Source organism: Thunnus thynnus, chromosome 20 (genome assembly GCF_963924715.1).
Source record: "Thunnus thynnus chromosome 20, fThuThy2.1, whole genome shotgun sequence".
NCBI classification, from domain to species: domain Eukaryota; kingdom Metazoa; phylum Chordata; class Actinopteri; order Scombriformes; family Scombridae; genus Thunnus; species Thunnus thynnus.
In genome coordinates, this window is record NC_089536.1 from 14,498,129 (window position 1) to 14,519,809 (window position 21,681).

The following is a 21,681-nucleotide window of genomic DNA, read 5'->3' on the forward strand; positions in this document are numbered from 1 at the left end:
CTTTCAATCAATACACCAGACCTTCTGCTTTTTCCATCTTTATCTTCCAAATAGCTGCATGCACACTCATACACACACACACACGGTTGAACTTGACAGATAACAGACTACTGAATGAAGTAACAATGCTGTGTATTGTAGGGTGAAGCGCACAGAGAAATACTCTGTGCTTGGCAACGGGCAGCATCTCTGTGCCCTACCAATGAAGAAACTGCTGAATTAGATTGCAATGACATAAGATAGTGAATAAAAGAAGGAGAATGACAGATTGGGAGAGACAGGGACAACAAAAGAAATAAAGTGGACCAGAGAGAAAGAACATATGGGAGGCAGACAGAAACAGGAAAACTGATGGAAAGAGGTATACATAAAAGAGACAGCAACCATTGTAAAAAGTCATGTTTTATACATCTGTTCTGCACAGAGAGACGGGAGAGCTAAGTGTTAGCCTGAATGCTGAACATAATTCATAAAAGCCCTGCTTGTCTTGTCAATTTGTAGAAGCAGCATTACAATACGGTATAAAATTTAATTCTTAATTTAACAGTACTAGTGCAGTGCCTGTTCAAAACGTGCCCGTTTGGAACAGGCTGATTGCTGCTTCATCGCATAGAAAAATTAATACAGCTGATGTGAGGTGTGAATGAGTATACACATTCTATTATACACAGATGTTATAAATAATAAGTACTTTAATAGTAAATAAATGTTCTTTTCTCATTTCAAATAGCCTAAAATAAGGGCTGCATTTAAAAATATAATAATGTGCATTCTAAAATAAAGTGGATCGATCATATTGGGCTCTTAGATTATTCCTATTTTCTATGCTTTCAGTTCAGATTTGAATGGGTATGTTTGCTCTAAAGATTTATGCTTTGTCTGTAGTGATGCCTCACAATCGCCATGGTGTCAGAACATATGAGACAAACTGGTTTTGAACTGCCCATAGAAGTATTGGCTCCGTTTTATGTGCAGAACTACAGTCATTGTGTAATGGGGTCTGAGTGCTGCCAAAACACGGGTAAATAAGAGTCCTGTTTCAAGACCATTGCTATGGTTTTATCAGTGGGCTCAGGGTTGAGGATGTGAGCTACTTACTTCACTTTCTCTCTCTCTCATACACACACATGGTATATAAGGAGCACATGTGCCAACACATGAGTACCGTGAATGTATAGGAGTCCTGTGTCTCTCTGTCCAGCGGTTGCACCAAAGTGAGATATCTCTTGATTCCAGTGGCAGTCACAGAGAAAACATCAGAATAGCTGTCCAATGAGAACTGGAGCTGAGGGTCCTTAGTCTGTTGGAGAGAAAGAGGGATGTTAGGGAAGTGTATTACAATAGTGAGATTCTCTTTCTTAACCTTTAATCGCCCAGAGAAGGTACAGTTGAATATATGTAATCATTCAGTTGCTGCACATTTACTCCTGGGAGCTGCACATTGCAATGTTGGCTTCTAAGCACCTCCAATGGCTCAATTAGAGGCATAAACTGACGTTAAGGCAGAGTGGATGCTCGATGAATTTACCAGTTATGGTAAATGGTGAGAACAAATGAACAGTAAATAATCAAAAGAGCAGATAACAAATATTGTCCCCTTCTCTCTCTCTCTCTCTGTCTCTACATATATATCACAGTGATATTACACATTTAAGGAGAAACCTGAATAAATGACCAGAGAAACATAACAAATGCAAATGCTTCCATACAAAAAAACAGCTGAGAGGAAAGAAGTGACTCTGTGTGTGTGTGTGTGTGTGTAATACTCTGTGATGGAGAGGCAATCCTCATCCAAGTCCTCCTCTGACATTACCCACACAGTCATCTCCTCTGTGTGTGTATGCTCTATGTGTGTGTGTGTGAGCTCTCATTCCAGATAAGGCTGGCTCAGCAGGGTAGGGGTGCTGATAATATTGTCGATGTAGCCAGCATGGATATTGAGTCATAAATAAACACACACACAAAGTTAAGCACACACACGCACACACACGCACACACACGCACACACACACACGCGCACACACACACACACACACACACACACACATAAATAAAAGTGATGGATGGCACATAAAAGCAATTAGGACTAATCATCATTGTTGGTACTTAATGCTGGAGGAGAGACCAGGGTTAGCAATATTTAAAATAACTCAACATATATCAATTGCCCCAAGCACACACACACACACACACACACACACAAACACAACCTCTCAGGCAGGCACACACAGAGACGCACACATTATCCCCACTAAGCCCATTCCCTGCTGTGGGGTCTTTTAGAAAGCAATGAACCAAAGCTTGTTTTTGTCAAAATGCCTATGCTACATCTTAAACAAACTAAGCTCTTGGGAATGCATCGGTGATAACAATGCTGCAGCAGCGTAAATTCTTACATTATCACTGAGAGGCAATTTAAGAGGGAAATGGTTTTACTATCCAGATTCACAGGGAAATTAGATAGGGCACTCCACACGCACTGCAAGCACGACACAAAGCAGAGATTCAGTAGAACAAAAAGAGGGGCAGAAATGGGCACATCAATGATCCAATCCTTCATTTCTGCATGGAACCCTGTGTTGAAACATCACCACCATGCTGCTAGGTCCGTTTACATGGTGATTTAACTGTGTTCGGAAGCAGGAATTGTTTTGTTTACTTCTGTGTACACAGTTGAGAACTACACTTCAATCATGCCAGAAGTTATGGATAATCCCACACAGTATATAAATTACTGCCAATACCCCTAACTAGACACTAGGTCATGTCTTTTTATTTTGCCTATTAATTATAAAAATATAAAGTATAAGGGATGGATTAAATATTTTCTTAATACCTACAGCAATGCCCCATTCACAACTAGCACATCCACCGTTATTTCCGTACTGCCTGGGAGTTGGTCCAAGATGCTACTATATCAGAGTGTAGGGCAGTTTACACTCCAGCAACCCCAGCCAAACTCATTAGCTGAAAAAGTGGTGTTTGCCAGGTCCACTGATTTCTCAAAACCTTTTCTCTTGTAATGTTAAAAGTGAAACGTACTGTTTGAAAATTTCAACAATAAAGCATAAATCTAACTATCTTGCTCGTCCAAGTAGCTTTATAAGCTAAGCAGCCTAACACAAGTAGAATAAAAAAGAAAAATGTAAAATCAGACTTTTAATACTAGGACTTACTAGCACTACACTGCAATGCAATGCTTTTTCTGTATTTCCATGTCTTCCACATGGATCGTCAACTGATGATGAATTTTTTTGTTTAAGACATGCAGCTTTGCCTCAGTCTTTTAGTGTGATTTCATGTGTGTAGACCAAATGCATATTTAAGACCAGTTTTACACGGCTTTTGCTGTTTGTCATCTGGAAAGTTTCCAAAGTCAGCTGCCCTGAAGGCGTTTTTTAACTAGCTCATGGAGCTACTGTTAGCTTATTTAGCTAGCTAGCTACAGTTAAAAAAACCTGAGAGTCATTTCAGCTGACAAAATCAATGGTCACTAGCTACAAATGTGAAGCCTGCTTTTGTTGACTTCTGTCTAACATCAAGGAACCATTATTTCAGAAATGATAAGATGTGCTGTGTGATAAAGGGGGCTGAACTTAGAGAACTGTCAGTTTCACTCGAAGCACATTTACGCTCTCCCTTTGAGAGAGTTTTGCAAAAAGATAATTAAGTGTAGAGTTCCTCTTTAAGACCCAGTCCTTGTTAAAAACAGAAACTAACTGAAGCTCAACAGAAGGAGGTAAAGACAGAGTGAATGACCTGAGGTGATACCTACAGGCTTCTCATTGGCTGTCACTTATAAAGGAAGTAGATGCATGTACAGTAAGTGGCTTCTCGGAGGTATTGGGGCACTTAGCAACAATAATACACGTAAAAAAATCTCATGATAAGTAAAAATAAATAGTCATGATAAAATTCAATTCATTTACAGCCCAAGAGCAAAAATCTAAGCCTTGAACAGCACTTTGGTACCCTTGACATAAGAATGTTGCATTCTTCTGACCATTCACCACTGTGACAATTGGATTTGTCAGAATATTAAGAGTATTAATCAGCTCTTACTGTCTTAATTTAATGACAGACCTGCATGCTTTTATCCTCACCTCCTCCACATCATTATCCAGAGCTACGATTGCCAGTGGTGCAGATAGGCTGGTGTTGGTCGCTATGGTGGTTCCCACTGGTGATGCCTCATTGATGTAGCCATGGTAACTGTCCTCCAGGAAGTAGGGTGCCTGGTTGTTTTCATCCAGAACTTCAATTTGAAGGTTGGCGAAAGCTGGCAGGGGGTGGCCGTTGTCCTGCTCTGCCTAAAGGGGTAAAAGAAAATAATTGTGGCCGTGATACTTCACTTTATGTACTCCACCACAAATTCTGCTGCTGAGGATTATATATATTTTACATAATAATAATAATAATAATAATGACTAAATAACACTCATTAGAGCCATGACAATGCTATACTATTATCAACAGACCATTTCTACATGTCTCACAAATTTTATTAGAAAAAAGGGAAATCTAGGGCATCTCTTGTTAAAAGAAAAACAAGAGAAGAATTCAGCTATTTAAATAAGTCTACTGAAGCCTATTTACAACATGTGACTACACCACTTACTAATTGCCTGTGTTTTAATATTTGTCTGTAGCTGCCTGCCTGAATTATTTTGTTTTCAAGAGTCCAACAACCTTATAGTCCCAAAAGTACAATTAATGCAGTGCTTTCATAAACAACATATCCTAGATTTAAAGATGAGAACTTTAACTACAGCAAAACATCCTATGGAGGAAAAATACCATTTTCAATTTCAGTAGAGCAGAACCTGATGCATGCTTGGTGGTGTAATTTCATTACCGGCCTAATCGAGACAAAAACACCCTCACACAGCATGGCACAGTTCTAATGTTTTACAATTACTGCCATTTCAAATACTCAGGGTACACCACATTTAATTGACAGGAACCTGAAAGCACCAGAATAAATAAACTGAAGAGGAACATTTAGTGTGTACTTAAACTTATAGATTTGCTGATCAACAGCTTGATGAATATCTGGGGGTTAAAGGCAGTAAAGAAATGCACTGTGCAGTGAAGTGGGAGGTCGTTTTGGTGGTTCTATAAAAAACATACAGGGAGAAAAATCAAGTTAAACCTCCAGTTTGCAACTCTACTGTTTCTCACCTTGATAACCAGATCAAATCTGCGGTAGAGCTCTCTATCAATGGGCTTCTGTAGCAGGAGCTCCGCTGTGGTTCTGTTTAAGCTGAAATATTCTGCATAGGACTCTGGTTTACCTGAGAGAGAGAGAGAGAGCGGGCAACCAGGCACAAACAGAAAGAACAGAGTAAAAAAAACAAAATATACAAAAATGGAACTTGTGTGTATGTGTGAAAGAGAGAGACATCAGTAATTGGTTTAAGAATCAATATATGTTTCTCTGGTGGATATCTAGAGGGAGCATAAAAGAGAGAGAGAGAGAGGGAGGGAGAAAGAGAGACGGAGGCATGGCTAATGCTCCCAGTTTTCTCATCTCAGCTCTCCACAGGTGGGGATACACACACACACACACATACATACATTCATATATGGTGCTTTGGAATACTGCATTGCTCAGTGGGGAAATCAAGTTCTGGTGAGAGGAGCAGTAGCGCAGGCACATGTGCACAATCACGTTTCTCAAGTGTGCATTTCTGTGTGTGCGTGTGTGTGTGTTTGTTGCATCTTTATAGCTAGCACTGATTTGATTGGCTCCTACTGAGGGATGCTGCATTCCAAGAAAGCATGATGATGATTCCCCCAATGTTTGTGGTTGCGGGTGTTTGTGTGTCCCTGTATTCTCTATAAGGCGTGTCTTTGTGTCCAAGAATCAAGGCCAATTCTTTCAAATATTATTGCTGTCTAAACTGATCACCAACCACTCTCATCTTTTGAAAAAAAAAAGTTACTCTCTAAGTTGTCTGATGAAAGCAACTTTTAGCAACAACAATAAGGCTTCCTCAGATGACCATCAACAATATTTGTAATACATATTCGAATCATGGATCTTGGAAAAGCTGCAAGGTTGCAACAGATTTTTTTGCCCTTTGTGACACTGTCTCTCATAATCCTCACTCAGACAGGGATTAGTTTCACAGGGGGAGACTGGGAAATGTAATCAAGACTGTGTCAGTCATGTCAGTAAATTTAGAGGGAGTTTGGCAATCCTCACCAGTAAAAGCATTATATATATATATACACATTTTTTTTGTTTTTTTTGTGACTCTGTATTTTACAGTTTCAAACAGCAATCAAGATGGCTTGCAGTGATGGTGCACTATTGCCGTTTGAATGAATCATGGTCATCTAAAGGTAGTAAGCATAATGAGCAGACGATTCAATCTTTGTATTTTTGGAGCCATTTTATCCATTGCAAAATGCTCATTAGGATTAATTTACCAGCATATAACAATTACTTTAAAGAATTTGGTTGATATGAAATTTAAAAAAAAATCATTTACAGTCATAAAATGTTCACGTTATGATCATGACTGTGGCTCTGTGCCAAACAAAAATAAACCCCCCAAAAAACACAAATAATTTGAACCTACCAATGAGGATTGAGTATAGAATCCCCGGCCTGTCAGAAGGAGGTTGTATATTTCTGTCTTGGTCCACAGCTTGTATGGGGGGAGTCACGTTTAGGGGATTCACCTTACTCTGGAGACAGAATCAAGTGGAGCATTAGTAGAAATTAACATCACTGTGTACTATACATATACTTATCAGAACCATCACCTGCAAATATGAAAAAAAAACAGGTTCGTATGAAAGATGAGATCTGGACAAAATAGGATACAGTAATTCAGAATGTACACCACAATATTATTACAACATTGCACTGTACATGAAAATGGCATAGCTTTCCTCTGTGTTGTTTCATTTTAAGAGTGAAAACAGGAAGTAAGAAAAGGAAACAAACGTGTGTGACACTTTTAACTTTCTAAACAGTGCAAGTTTTAACTTAAGTCATAAGAATAGATGACTTAAAAACCCATAAAATATTTTTCAGCTGAGCTTAGAAGAAGCTTAAAAAGAAACATCACTAACAAAATCAGCTTTCTGCTACTGCTTAAAGCTGAAATACATAACATTCAGCCACTAGATGTTACACTATAACACCAACATCTCAGATCAAAACAAACACGTGTGTCCTTTACGCAATGAAGTTGACAACTCACAAAAATTAGATCACACTGTCAAACTAGGCAGAGCTGATCAAATATGGATCAAGATTCTGTTAGTGCATTGCCTATTTCTCAACTCCAATGTTTTCAGAAACATATTTTGGTGATCTGTTTAGCTGTAATCTGAGAAAGTTTGTGACGTGGCTGCCATCTTGGAAATGGACGTGGAGGATATGGAGGGACTCACATGCATTAACATACACACTTGGCTGGTGTGGCTACTAAAACAAAGAACAGAGACGCTCAGATAACATCACACACAGAGGGAGTGTGACTTCATTCTCTGCTCAGGTCGCCATTACTCCTCTATATCTTTACATAGCAAATACTTGTTTGCTGACATCCAGTGAGGCTCAATATCATTTATTCGACCTTAAAAGCAACGGATAAGAAAATGAGGAAATTATCGCACTAATATTTTTAAAATTATGTCTTAGTCATCTGTCCTACTCAGTTACTCTATGGTATGAAGAAATACCTAAAATACTTTATACATTTATGTAAGATTAAGCTCTGAGCATGCCAGCAAAGCAAATAGGAGTTAACAGTAGAATGCTGGAGAATAGAAAAATTGATTGTTATAATATACACTGTGGCACAGCATACTTTAAATCATTAAGGAAAACACGCATGTGCACACCACACATGTGTATGCGTACACTGCATATATGCGGCACACATGCAGCATAAAAGAAGCATAATTACTGCTTGTGTCTGCATTCAACAATATATACGGTATTAAAATATAAACTTACATTATAGGACATAACAACAGTTATGACCTTTTGTATCTCACATACATACACACATACACACTGTATGAATCTGTAAGTGTGGATCCGTACCTATATGAGAGTGTATGCACTAAAATGGCCAGGCTATAACGATGACTTATAATAGTGCAATATGCTGAGGTCTGTGTAATACCAAGGCCCCCAATGGGAGAAATAGGATAAAATCTACAATCACTGAAGCTGCAAAATGTCAGGCCAAGCACACCAACAAGGCTGCCCATATTCCCAAATGTGCATAAATGCATCAAACCCAAACACACACATATATATACTGCCCACGATAGTACGCTCATACACCTGCTATTATACAATACTTTACCACCACACCTGTCAACCAGCACTTAAAATATACCAGCCATCATAGAGCTATATCTCCTGTTGCCTGTCACCGGGAGAGGAGAGGAGGGAAACACAAGTGAGAGAGGAAGTTATGGCGAGTAATGAAGTGGAGTAAAAGAGGGTGTAAATATATGGAAGATAGATGAATCTGCCAGGAGTAGGGGGTAAACAGGTACCAGGGACAGATGTAAATGCAGCAAAGAAGAAAGAGAGAGTCAGTCAGAGCAAGACAGCCAGGTCACCGGGATGCTTTTAGACAAAGACTGACAGCATTTTGAAGAAGGCAGTTATTTTAGGAGGTGAAATGTTAATTACTTTTGTAAGTATAGTGATACAAGGTGTAAATGTGCTCAGAATGCATTGTGATCAGAATGCGATTGTATCTGCCAGACCACATATTTAAAGCTAATTTGCATGTTGAGATCTGAACACAATGTGGGTAGAATCAAAATAACAAGAGCACTTATTAATACCAATTGTAAATGCAAATGCTCAGGGCTCAGGTGTCATTACCCAGACAATGCATCCAGATCCCATGTTAAAAACAGGTGTAATTGGAGTCGAAGTTATTTGGCTTCATCCTCTGGGAACCATGAATGTCTGTGAGATATTTGGTGCCAATTCATCAAATAGATGTCCAGATATTTCCAAGGACTGAAAACTTTGAACTGCTGGCGGCATTACAGGGAAATCACACAGGATCACCAAAGACTTTTAAGGGCCATGAATGTGTGTACATAAATTATTTTTTGTACACACATTCAAATTTGAAAATGAATTCTCAAAACTCAAAGTTTGACCTCTCTTCTGCATGCCGCCACTTCAGAGTATGAAATATACAACATAGAGAAGTCACCCCTTCACTAGTTCCTACTGAAAGGCTCAACCTTTGTTGAAAACATAAGCATATGCTTTTCACAGAAAGTACTTAATTCTCCATGGCACTTTGCACCATGTCTGGCTTTAAAACAGGGCTTTCAAAAATCAACTTCATTGAATATACAGTACTATTCAGTATGTACAGTGTACAGCACTTCAGTTTTTAATCAAACTTTCTTTTCTTCAAACCCTTTTATTCTTTCAGACAACCTTTTACACTGTGTACATAGTTAGACTAACTCTAGCTTTCACCTGTAGCTCTGGAAGCAATAACAGCATTGCTTTTTAATAAGTTAATGTTCTGCATAGCTTACGGTTAATCATTTTACGAGCTGGCACAGAGGACATTTTGACTGGTCAAACATGAGTGCAAGTAAGAACCTTCATAATGACTGCATTAGTTGAGCCAGGGTCTTGGTATTGTGCATGCTGGCTCAGTGATCTGGCTTATTGAAATTATACAGTACATTGTTCTTAATATGCCATTGTTTTTCTGTTTTTTTTTTGTTGTTTTTTTTAATTTAACACAGGGTCCTTTATGGGTATATGCTCATAGTTAGCTTGGAAAAACAGGTGTTACTGGAGCAAGTAAGCAGGTTGCATAAGATCAGTTATCCACAATTCCTGTTCTTGGGTTTAGTAAAATCAGATAACACAAAGAGAATCTGATTAAACTGAACTCACTTCATACAGGCCCAAGCAGACACAGCTAGGTGGGCTCTTACTTTCAGTAAAATGCAGGCAGAATCAGGCAAGCAAACATTGCAGATTCAGCAGGCTGGAAATCAGCAACAGGGCTCAAGCAGATATGAATGACTCAGACGCTACAGCAGCAACAACACCTGGCAAATGTGTGTGGGGGAAACTGTCTTTTATATATACTGGGGAACTAATGAGCAAATGAACAGCAGGTGTGCAGGCAGGTGGTTGATCCCAAGAGCAGTGAGGAGATCAATGGAGGAGGGGAAAACCCTTGACGGCGTCTGGTGATCAGGTGAGGCTTTGTGTCAACCACTGAGCTATACAGGACTCCATGGCAAGATGGTGTTTGTGGCGTAACAGAGATACAGCTGTCCCCTATCACATAAAAAAAATAACAGATGGCCATTTCCAAAATGCAGTGCACCACAGTGCTGCAAAGTTGTAGTTTGAGTTACAAACCCTTTAAAAAATAATGCTGTAGTCTCTAGTGGCTTTGCTTGCTATGCTTAGTGCCTATTTATGCAACTTGTAGGTAATTAACTTCCACTATGACAAAATGACAAACTAACTGAGGTCAGCTCTTCAGAGAGTTTATGGTACTGTTCAATAATCTTTCTCATAATTCTCCCAACATTGTGGAAGTGTGATACAAAATCTTTGGAGAACCCCTTTAATGTATTTTTGTTTTCACAGTTTTGTAATGATAAAAAAGTTATCAATTATACTTTCTTCTCTCATTTTATTTCTAGTCTGTAATCAGAGATTACAGACTAGAAATAAAAAGAGGGAGTAATTATATGGATAATATATGGAAAAAATGAAAAAGGAACCAGTTCCAGTTTGAATTAGGCATCCAAGAGTTTGGAGGCTTAAAAGACAGCAAGACCATGCACAGTGATTCTTGAAATGTTTCCATCTTTATGATCGTATGTTATTAGCCCTCTGTGTGTACATCTTTAGTGCCAATACAGTGGTTTTGGAAGAGGTTGCAGAAGAAGAAAACAAGGAGCTATTGTAAGAAGCTAGCATAAACATGTTGTATAAGGATCTAGCATAAGCAATCTGAATAATCTAGTATACTAGTAATCCATCATCACTTCATGATTAGATCAATCCAAAGTGCATGTATCATTTGTGATACATCACAACTGTATGACTAGAAAATTAAAAAGACTAGACTAGAACAGGAAGAAAAAAAGGAATCAATCATACATTTGAATATTTTACGTGGTGCCTAAGTATAATAACGAAAATAAGTAATGAAATGTTAAAAAAAACATTTATTATAAATGGAAAAAACATAGCCTACTTAAAGGCAACTTCAAAAAACAGTGACTCAAGGCTTAATCTAATGCCAGGGAAAAACGAGAGCTTGCTCTTAACTGAAACCTAACCTAACTTAGCTCTTTTGTAAATTTCAAGAAGTTCCCTCGCCTTCTTCAGCTCTTCCACTTTCTCTTCTAGGCCATCTTCTTTAATGCGATCTTTACATTGGGTGCAAAGTCTCCCTTTTCCCCATTGTGGTCTGAGGCTCATCATCCTTGTCTTTGTTGATGGCATGCAATTTTGTAATTGCTGCTGTGTCAACAGTCGTTTTATGATCAACACCAACATTTTGGTAGGCAGCAGTCTTTGTGGTTTTCCCCTCCTTTATAGCAAGCAGTCCGTGATGGTAGTGGTTCATGGCCTCATCAGGGGTTAAGACTGAAACAACAAAAATTACAAACATGTAATTATGCTTATAAAGATTTGTAATGATTGTCCAATAGACATGGATTCCCCCTTTAACACGCAGGCCTGATCCTGCCTGACACATCTGTCAAGTTGCCATAAGGGTTTTTTTTTCCTTCTTTGAAGGGGATTATAAATGTGCTTGTAACATTAACTGTAGCTATCTAGCTAGCTAACACCCATTTCCGATAAAACTTAGCTAGTTCAGAAGTGAAAAATAACGTTAGCTAAAGTAGCTTGGAATAAAGTTAGCCACTTTTGAGAAGCAATATTACCAAATTTGCACATTAATAAGACAATACAAATACTGTTAAAACATATACTTACACATTATCGTCACATTGTCTTCCTCTAACTGGGAAGTCATGATGGCTCCTTATTTATGCAGCTCCATTGCAAGTTCTTCAAGGTCACTTAGCTGCAGAACTGCAGACAACCAGTAGAGTGTGATTGCAGCCGCGGCATGGCTCCCTGGCTGGGCAGGGCTGGGCCACCACAAATGAACATACAATATTTTTATTTTTATTTTATACATGGTAGGTATAAAGGTGCGCATGCACATACGCATGCACGCGTTATGAATTATAGCCAGGAAATTTCTCAAAAACCAAATCACAATAGTTTCCTGGATAAAAATCTACACTTAAGGGTTATGCCACAGCCATGTACAATATTAAACCAAAAAAGAAGTCCATTGCCAGCACGACTGAGGTCAAATATGATAGCCATTGGCAATTAATGCTTTCCTCTTCACTTCATATTTACTACATTTCATTGGAAAGCTGAATAAGATAAGCATGAGCGTGTTGCTGATTTTGTTGCCACTTGGCTCTGTATTTTTAAGTTTAATTTGTATGTAATACTTTTGATTTCTCTTGGACAGATTTTTCCAGGGGCTGCAACTAAGACAGTTAGAAATGCTACAGGAGAGTGTGGCAGAAAGCAGTTGGATTCTATCGAAGATGAGCAAAAAGTTAAGGAAGGTCTGCCAGAACGCAATTAAGACAAGAAAAAGAAGGGGGAGGCAGACATTGGGAGGATGGAGGGAAGTCCTTATGATAGATGAGAGAAACTTCTGCCACAAAAGAAAGGTGTGTATGAAACATGGAGCCTTACTTTAAAGCCTCACTCAACCCTAGACCTGTGTTTTTCTATTCAGTCCTCAAGGTCCATCTGTTCTGCAATAATGTAATGTAGCCAGAGCTCTGTGTTAAATGGCGGTGGAAAGAACATATCATCGGAAATCAGTGAATAATGAGACCTTGTTGAGCCAGAGGCAGTCTTTAGATTGGCTCTGATTTTGAAAAAAGAAGTCAGTCTTACATATGACATATGTATTATTCATAATATTACAAACGATGGGTGTCTAGTTGTGTTATAACATATAAGGATATATAAAGAGTCTTCTCTTCAGTGCATTTAACTTAACCCTCAGGGGTATCAGTGGACATTTTTGTCCATTCGCGTTACTAGTACACTAGTTTACCTTAAATTTCAGAGCCTGAACTACTGCTTTCAAACTTCATATACTGGATTTCAAGATGCCAAAATATTTAATGTTTTTTAGTTTGAAATATTTTCATCTGGGGGTCATTTATGTTCATATGCAACAAGCAAAATATAATTTCTGATGATATCTATTATTCATGTATTTATTTATTTTAGACTTTAGTTCTATTTTTCAATATTGATGGATGTGCCACAAGTGATACTGATACTTGGGATTACTGGTGTCTCTGTCTGTTCACAGTTTCACATCACAATTTCTGTTGTATAGTATTTACTTAGTAACCAATTAGTCCCAAATATAGTCAGCTCATATTTAACAGAATGTAATTGTATTGTTAATGGTGGGGACGGGTAGGTTCCTTTTTATTTTATGAGGATTTGCACTAATTAACTTAAGGGGTGTACTCAAATAAGATGTTTTGGCAAGCTAATCATTAGGTAATGATGGATTACCAATAATAACTGTATCCATAGGAGGGAAATGGTAACTTAATGATGAATTATAATAGTTATTTGTCAGTAAGGGTGATGCACCTCAAATGGGCAGACACAAACCTGGTAACTAATGGACAGGTACTCATGAAATAATGATTCAGTACTCAGTAATAACTCAGTATGATGCACCACTCTAGAAGACACAAACTTATTAAGTAATGAACGACATGATTCAGTGTGTAATAACAACACCGTAGAGTACACCACTTTACTTGAGGAGACACAAAAATGGAAACTAATAGGTGAGTTATAATGAAGTAATGATTTGTTATTGGTTAAGTGCTGTTTAGCACATTTTTCAGAAGTAGTCAAGAACTATGCATTAAGTAAAGAACCATTATAAGGATTCACAGATACCCATGAACAAGTAATTGCATATTAATTCATTAACATAATAGTTGTTTCTCAATTAACTACTCAATTAAGCTACTCTATCAAATTTGATAAGAAGTTACTGAAGAACTGCTCGTTAACTAATGGTTTACTAGCAGTTAGTTCCTGATTGGGTCCTCATTTGTTCCCTGGTAACTACTCAAAATTTTGTGTACTTTATTGTAAAGTGTCACCACTACGTTCACTATATTGGGATTCACTCAAGCGGAACATATCAGAGTACTCATGTTGGATGGCTTCAAAGTCTATTCTTAATCAATCAGTTGCACTGAGAGACAACTGCATTGAATAGATGGGGGTTCATTCAGGTGAACCTAATGGGAGAGATCATGCTGTTGGCATAAACACACATTTATTTAAATGGCCTGAAATAGTTTAAGTATGTGCTTGTTTTTGTACTGCAGTTTACAATTAGTGTGACCAATAATGTGATATTTTCCCCTTGGGTTTCCTGTTATGTTTTAATTTCTGTATGTTTTATCTGTTGAGCCATGGTGACTATAGCCGCTTATACTAGATCCTAATGCTAGCTCTTTGTGCTAGCTTCTAATAATAGTTCCTTGTTTTCTTCTTCTGCAGCCTCTTCTGAGACCACTGTATTGGCAGTAAAGATGTCCACACAGAGGGCTAATAACAAACAATCATCAAGATAGAAACATTTCAAGAGTTATAAATTGAATCAAGGTGCATGGTCTTGCTGTCTTTTAAGCCTCCAAACTCTTGGATGCCTAATTCAAACTGGAACTGGTTCCTTTTTCAGTTTCTCCATATATTGTCCATATAATTACTCCCTCTTTTCAGAGAATAATCAGAGATTACAGACTAGAAATAAAATGAGAGAATAAAGTACAATTGATAACTTTTTCTTTTATTATAACAAAATGTGAAAACAAAAATACACCAAAGGGGTTCTCCAACGATTTTGTATTGCACTTCCACAATGTTAGGAGAATTGTGAGAAAGAGAGTTTAAAAAGGTCAAATAGTCAAAATCAATGCAACACAGAAGTATGTTTTGTTAAATACTTGTGTCTTTCAATGTCCATGCCACCCAGCTTTCTGCTATAAATTCGATTATCATAGGAAACATAATGGACCTTTATATCAGAGGACATTTTGACTTGTCATAGCAAGAGAAACACAGGTGTAACTAATTATTAACAATGGCTCTGTTAACGATGGTTACTCAACGTTCCCAGTAAGCCACGCCAGTAAGCTAGCATGCACAATGCAAAGGACAAAACTACATGGAATAAAGCTACCATTCATTTGATTAATTACAACTGTGTTTTTCCTTCTATTACATGCCAAAATGCTGTGAAGAAAAAAATCATTAGGTTTCTTTAATATGAGCTTTAATCTGACATCTGCATCCTGTAGTTCCAAACTCCTCGGAGTCTCATTCAAAGGGTGAAAAATCATCAATAAGCAATTAAAGTTTGCAGAATGGAAAACAACCTCAGCTTGTCTGATTGATCCCATTCTTCTGCGATGGTGTAAGATCATAAATACTTTCTGTGATGGTGTGAGATCTTAAATACTGAGATCAGTGAAGCATCTGGAGTCAGCAGGGTTGTGTATTGAGAGCAAATTGACATGTGAGAAGCAATCTTTGTGTTTGATGGAATGTGTTTTACACATCACTTCAGATTTTAAAATGTCTCTATGTTGTCTGCCTGCTTGCTCTCTTTCTCCCTGTTTGACTCCCCCCCAGCACCCTCCCATAACACCCCCCTCACAACACCTTCGCTACCTCTCCACCGCAAACCTTTAAAGTTGATTTACTCCTGTTGTACGTCGCTGTGTCTCCTCTCTTGGCTGGGAGGAAAGAGTGTGTGTGTGTGTGTGTGCGCGCTCTGGTCTGTAAGAGTGTATGTGTGAGTGAGAGGAGATAAGAGAGAGGAAGAAGGTTTTGAAAGCACAGTTCCCTCAGTGAGTCTGGAGTAAAGTGAGCATATGTGTGTATGTGTGTGTAAGATCTCAGTATAAACAAAGAGATGAAGCGGTAACAGTGGACAATATCCAGTTAGGCATGACTGCTCTACTGGCTTAACACGGTTATATGGTGTGTGTGTGTGTGTGTGTGTGTGTGTGTGCAAAGGTGGATGGGGGGGGGATGTTAAGGCATGAATGCACTGTTAGCTTGTCACTATCAAGGGTGTGTATGAATCTGTGTGTGGGAAGGGATGAATGCTCTGCTGACTTGTCAGAGTTGAGGATTTTGCCTGCAGCAACTTTGTCTCATTTACAAAGTGGCCTGTAAAGTCGTTCTGGATAACAGCATCAGCTAAATACCCCAGATACAAATGCAAAATGATGCACAGCTGTGTAAGCATAATAGTTTGACGATTCAGGCTAACTTCCAAACAACAGTTGTATATACGCAATAGATTTATAGAAAGATCTATCGGAAATTACACAAATCAACTTTTGACCAAAACAGTCACAAGCTTTCTACTCAATTACAAAGCTTTCCAAAATGATTTTGTGACCCATTGTCAGACACATTACCATATATTACTACAGGTTTATTCTACCAGCAGAAATTTGTAGAAACGTTTTGAACTCTACAGGCTATATTATGTCACCATTAACAACTTCTTTTCATTAAAATATCTGTGTTCTTTCAAATGGTGCTCACTGCTTATGGAATCTCAACATAGTTTCTGCAAGACTCACACAGAGAACCAGAGTGCAGATATTTTGAGGCCACACGGATGATTCTAGCTTCTGTTCTCATATTTAATGCCTAGTTAGCAGCAACACAACACACTTTTAAATTTCAAATTAAATTAAGAAATGTATTTTATATTTTCACCTTCACTGCTGGCATGCACATTACACCTTGTTGGTAAGCTTAGAAAAGAAAGATATTCACGGCCAAACATGGTCGCATTTTTAAGCACACAGTCGAGAGAAGTTGGATGATTTCCCTCGTTTAGTTTTGTTTGTCAGCCATCCAAAATAATTTCACTTCACTGCAGGAGGCTGACAAATTATTTGAAGAATGAGCAGCATCAGTTCTTCATGATAAACAGTTAAACATAGGTAGAAATAGGTCGAAGCATACAAAATTGACGATCATATCAGCTTGCACAAGTAACCTCAACGTAATACAAATTCTAACATTAGCTCCAAGCTCTAGCAAAGTCTAAATCTAAACTTGATCTTAAAGTAGTAAAGACAAGGTCAACAAAAGCGTGAAATTCAAAAAAGAAAGGCATGAGCATCCCCAACCTTAAGAACATACAGATTCCCATTGTCTACCGTCTACATCATACTTAATAAATAAATTCAATATACGGTACCAACACAACTCACAAAAACACTTGCACTTACCGGCTCTGTCAGTTCCAGTACATTAGCCCTATACGTGATGGGACTACAGTCACGAGTGTTCCCCACAAGCGTACATGGTAGAAACATGGGACCCAAGTCATCGCCATCCAGTACATCGACAGTTAGAGTTGTGGTGGCTGTTCGGCGCTCACTGGGGTAGGGTGCTCGATCCTAGACAAAGACAGAGTTTTCATTTAACTTTTGTATAATACTGCTCTTTCTTTTGACTTGATTGGGATTTGATTAGAAAATGACCACAGCAGAGTCCTGCTGAATCTTTTTTGAAAATCAAATCAACAAAGCCGCAGGGAACTCCCAATACCTTCACAGGCTGGTTTATACATGACTAACCATCTTCATGTCTATTCATACCTCACTCAGCAAGGGCACCTAATCAGACTTTTAATGCAGTTGTAACTGGTTCAGCATAGCACGGCCTCAGAGGCTACCCAAGCATGACAAAGAGAAACTCCTCTGGTCCTTCCACCAGTGTTTATAAGGTATGGTGTTGACGTTGTTGTAAAACAGTTAATTAAGTGATTATGCAGATTTTAAAGCTCAAGTCATGATGTCAGGTCTGGGTTAGTCTCTGTTTTAATAGTTACTCTTTCTGAAAAAATGTTCCTGGGTTTACTTTCCATACTCGAGGACAAACTGGCATCCGTTACAGAACTTGCTTTTACAAGTTGAAACCATGGCGATTTTAACTTAATTAATTTTTTAGCATACAAAAAACTACAACTACATTTTAAATTAAACAGAAGCCAAAAGTTCTGGTTTCAGTTCAGCTCTTTATATCATTATCCCTAATCCTAGTACATGCATTTGCACAAAAGCACTCAAATCTTTCAGTAATACACTGCACTGAAAATGCTACATTGAGCTTTCATGGTTAAAAAAAAAGTATTCAAAAACACACATACACAACAATAAATAAATAAATACAGGTAGCTCTATTCATTGTGTCTGAATGTATGGTGGGCTACATCTGGTGATCTCTCACATTTTATTCAGAGAAAAATGTAAAATGTCCTAGTAATACATTTCAGTGCAAAAGCTTGTACTGTGTAAAGATCTCAAGCTTTTGAAAAATTCCACGACAAAAATTATGACCTTGATACACACAAAATGAAAAATGGATGTGCTTACACACTATTAAGTTTTTATTCAGTGGAAGACCTTCAGGAGACCTTCAGCTGAAATAGCGGGGTGCTCCTAAAATATCAAAATGAGTTTGCAAGAAATATGAAGTCCTAGTCAGACAGTGAAGGTACTGCTATTTACAAAACTTTTACCTCTGCTTAGGCATGAGTTTTTTTTTGTTTTTTTGTGTTTTTTTAAATCTAGTGCTACTGTCTACTTGTTGATCTGCTTTTCATGAAGTATCTGCCATCCAATTATAAAGGTAGCTGCTCAGCAAATTCACAGGAAAAACCTAACAAGCCTCCTCATCTGAATGGTCAATATAACTGCTGCAGTTTTCATTTCAAGATAATTAAGATATACATAAACTTATGTTGTAAAGCTCACAGGACAAAATCACTAATTCAGGGAATCTACAGAAAACTCAAACTCTCTGCAACTGAATAATCAATGCAACCACTACATCTTGAAACCCTTTAAAGATAATATCTGCTATTTCTACTTCTAGAAGCTTCTGAGCTTTTGTGCAAATTAAACAAACTAGATAAAATGTGTTAATTAGTGAGCTGTAGAGGTGCTGGTAAAATGATTTTGTCACTTTGAGATAGAGTGAGGCCAGCTGTTTCTCCCTGCTTTCTAAGATAACCAGATGCTTGCTGAAGCTTCATGTTTCCCGGACAGACGTGAAAGTGGTGTCAATCTTCTAATCTAACTGTCAGCAGTTAAATGAGTGCATTGCCTTAAATATCAAACTATTTATTTAACTGCTGATGACTATCAGTAAGTTTTATGGATTGGCACTTACTGTAAAGTGTAATATGTTTTATGAACATAACAGTTCCTCTGAATAGTCTTATCCCAAGGGTTTTTTTCCCCTGGTTACACATGGACACACTCTGAGTCTTTTCTAAGAATTAATATTCAGCATATTCACGGCCACTCAAATCACTCTTAATATTGTATTCAGACGAACAGAGAATATCTTAGGCTTTCAAGGAGCCAGAAACACATTAATCTTTCACTGTAGCCTACTGTTGACTTTTACTAATGCTTCCAGGATAAATGGGCCTTGAGATATATGAATATTTGCTAGAATACTTTGTTGAGAACTAAAGGTTTTGTAAGTTTTCTGTCACAACAGAAACCTTAATAATGGATTCATCGATTTAAACAATTTTCTGCCATGCCTCAGTTTTAGATCCTACAAACTTCTCCCCCTGGTCCCCATGAGTTTGTTTTACTTACTAAGTGAAATTAACTACATTTATAGACCACTTTTATAAATAAAACATTCAAAGTGCTGTGAAATAAAAAGAGGAAACAATTACGCTAACAAAGACATTAGTGGTAATTAAGGATGGGGTTATAGTTCCCTTAAGGCTGACTCAACAGAGCAGAAATGGTCCCCTTGACTGTATAACAGCAATGTTACCGCAGTAATAAGAATTTACATGAAAAATAAAAATAATAACACTCTAGGCTGTAGACTTTACTCCCACTCAAGCAGGGGAGCATTTATTTCCTTTATTGCTGGTTTCAGATGAAAACCGTACCTTTCAAAAATGTCTCCTTCTATATTAAATTGTTAAAAATGATTATACTATACCCCATGCATAAAAACAGACAAACAGAAAATGAAAAAGCTTACATTAGCCTGTATGATGACCAGGTACCGTGTTATCTCCTCATAGTTGAGTCTTTCTCTGAGAACTACAGATCCAAACAGAGTCAAGGGGATGTCAAAGGTTCTGTTGGCTGTCTGAAACACACACAGATACAAAACACACACAGACATAGTAAGTCCTTTACAACTACAAAAGGGCCAGCAGTTCTTTTCTTTTTTCACTTTTAAAGTTTCCACAAATAAAGACAAATAATAGTAGTGATTATACTGTAGACGTAATAGCATTAAAATTAGTAAAGGTTATGCCTGACTATGTTCCTCCATCACCCTGCAGGGAATATTATTTCAATATTATGCTGTGTTATGTTAAGTAGAGGAGTTTTATAGCTAAAGACTGGTGAATTTCTGTGTTAAGTAATATTGGAACAAAAAAGAAGACATATAATGAGTAGGCAGGAGATATCTACTGGAAAAAAGAGCAAGGAAGTAACAAAGGAGCAGCAAGAGAGAGCTGAGATCATTAACTTGATTCAAAATATTTGTACAGATTCATGAAGGCTAATGATTGCCAAGCTTTCACAACATAACAATGATCTTATATTAATAAAGCTTCTTGCGAAAACAGAGAGAATGGGAGGTCTTGAGAGAGGGCATTATATCTGATCTTGTGAAGTAAGTAAATGATACAGTTGTCGACAATGATAACCTAATTCCTTGAACAATTAATGCAAAGCCAGAGTTGGCCCCTCTGTTCCACCAGTCAATTATAACATTTGCAAAAAGTATCAGTCAAATAAATAAGATAAAGTAATATATTTTAAACAGTATTTGCCACTAAAAATTTCATATTTCTTGGGAGAAAGTTATACTTGGCCGACAGGATATTGATTGGTCAACGTTTTTGATTTCAAGACATTGGTTGAATATATTATGTATTAGACTCACACAGCACTGAAGGAATATTGGGAAGATGTCAAATTTAAACAATACAATAAAAACATAGGTAAAGAAACGTGCTTCTTTGTGAATTTTGGATGTTTTTTGTTTTGTCTTTGTTCGTAGTAATGGTAAATATTAACAAAATGAAATTCTGACTGAATTACCATAGCAATAGTGCAAACCAGTAGTTGGGGAGATGGTAGCTTACCGGGTCTTTTGGGTTGTACTGGATGGTGTATTCTATCTGACCGTTGGGACCGTCATCGATGTCTGTTGCCCCGTTGTTCCCCCAGAAACCAGAGAAGATAGTGGTTCCTACTGGCGTCAGCTGGAAAAACAACAGAAACAGAGAATTTCAGTGTCTACAAGGGCACATTGCATGTACTGCTGATTAAACAGCTTCTATCCTGTACTCTTGTTTCTTGTCTTGCTGGCAGAGTCATGCAAACACCTACTGCCTGAGATGAGGGGAAAAAAAAAACTCTTCAAACATGTCTGGCCATAAGAGATCTTGAAACCCCACTGTCTGCACAAAACAAACAAAAGAAAATGACCTGCAGTTTTATGTTCAT

The 21,681-nt window shown here is 37.8% G+C and overlaps 1 protein-coding gene and 1 long non-coding RNA gene across 3 annotated transcripts in view; both read right to left on the bottom strand.

Annotated features, from left to right (window-relative positions):
• The window catches only part of pcdh15b (protocadherin-related 15b), a 201,985-nt gene that overhangs the window by 118,342 nt on the left and 61,962 nt on the right, over positions 1-21,681 (bottom strand). For both annotated transcript variants that reach the window (XM_067576200.1, XM_067576199.1), the window contains 7 exons: positions 21,318-21,437; positions 20,195-20,305; positions 17,404-17,574; positions 6,588-6,696; positions 5,182-5,294; positions 4,104-4,310; positions 1,166-1,300 (listed from right to left, as the gene is read on the bottom strand). In XM_067576200.1, coding sequence (XP_067432301.1) covers positions 1,166-1,300; positions 4,104-4,310; positions 5,182-5,294; positions 6,588-6,696; positions 17,404-17,574; positions 20,195-20,305; positions 21,318-21,437 — 966 coding nt within the window. The remainder of the gene's footprint in view (positions 1-1,165; positions 1,301-4,103; positions 4,311-5,181; positions 5,295-6,587; positions 6,697-17,403; positions 17,575-20,194; positions 20,306-21,317; positions 21,438-21,681) is intronic.
• Positions 11,198-12,187, bottom strand: LOC137172223 (uncharacterized). The gene is made up of 2 exons (XR_010924914.1): positions 11,996-12,187; positions 11,198-11,641 (listed from the first exon to the last, which is right to left on the bottom strand). It is a non-coding gene; the product is annotated as an uncharacterized lncRNA (long non-coding RNA).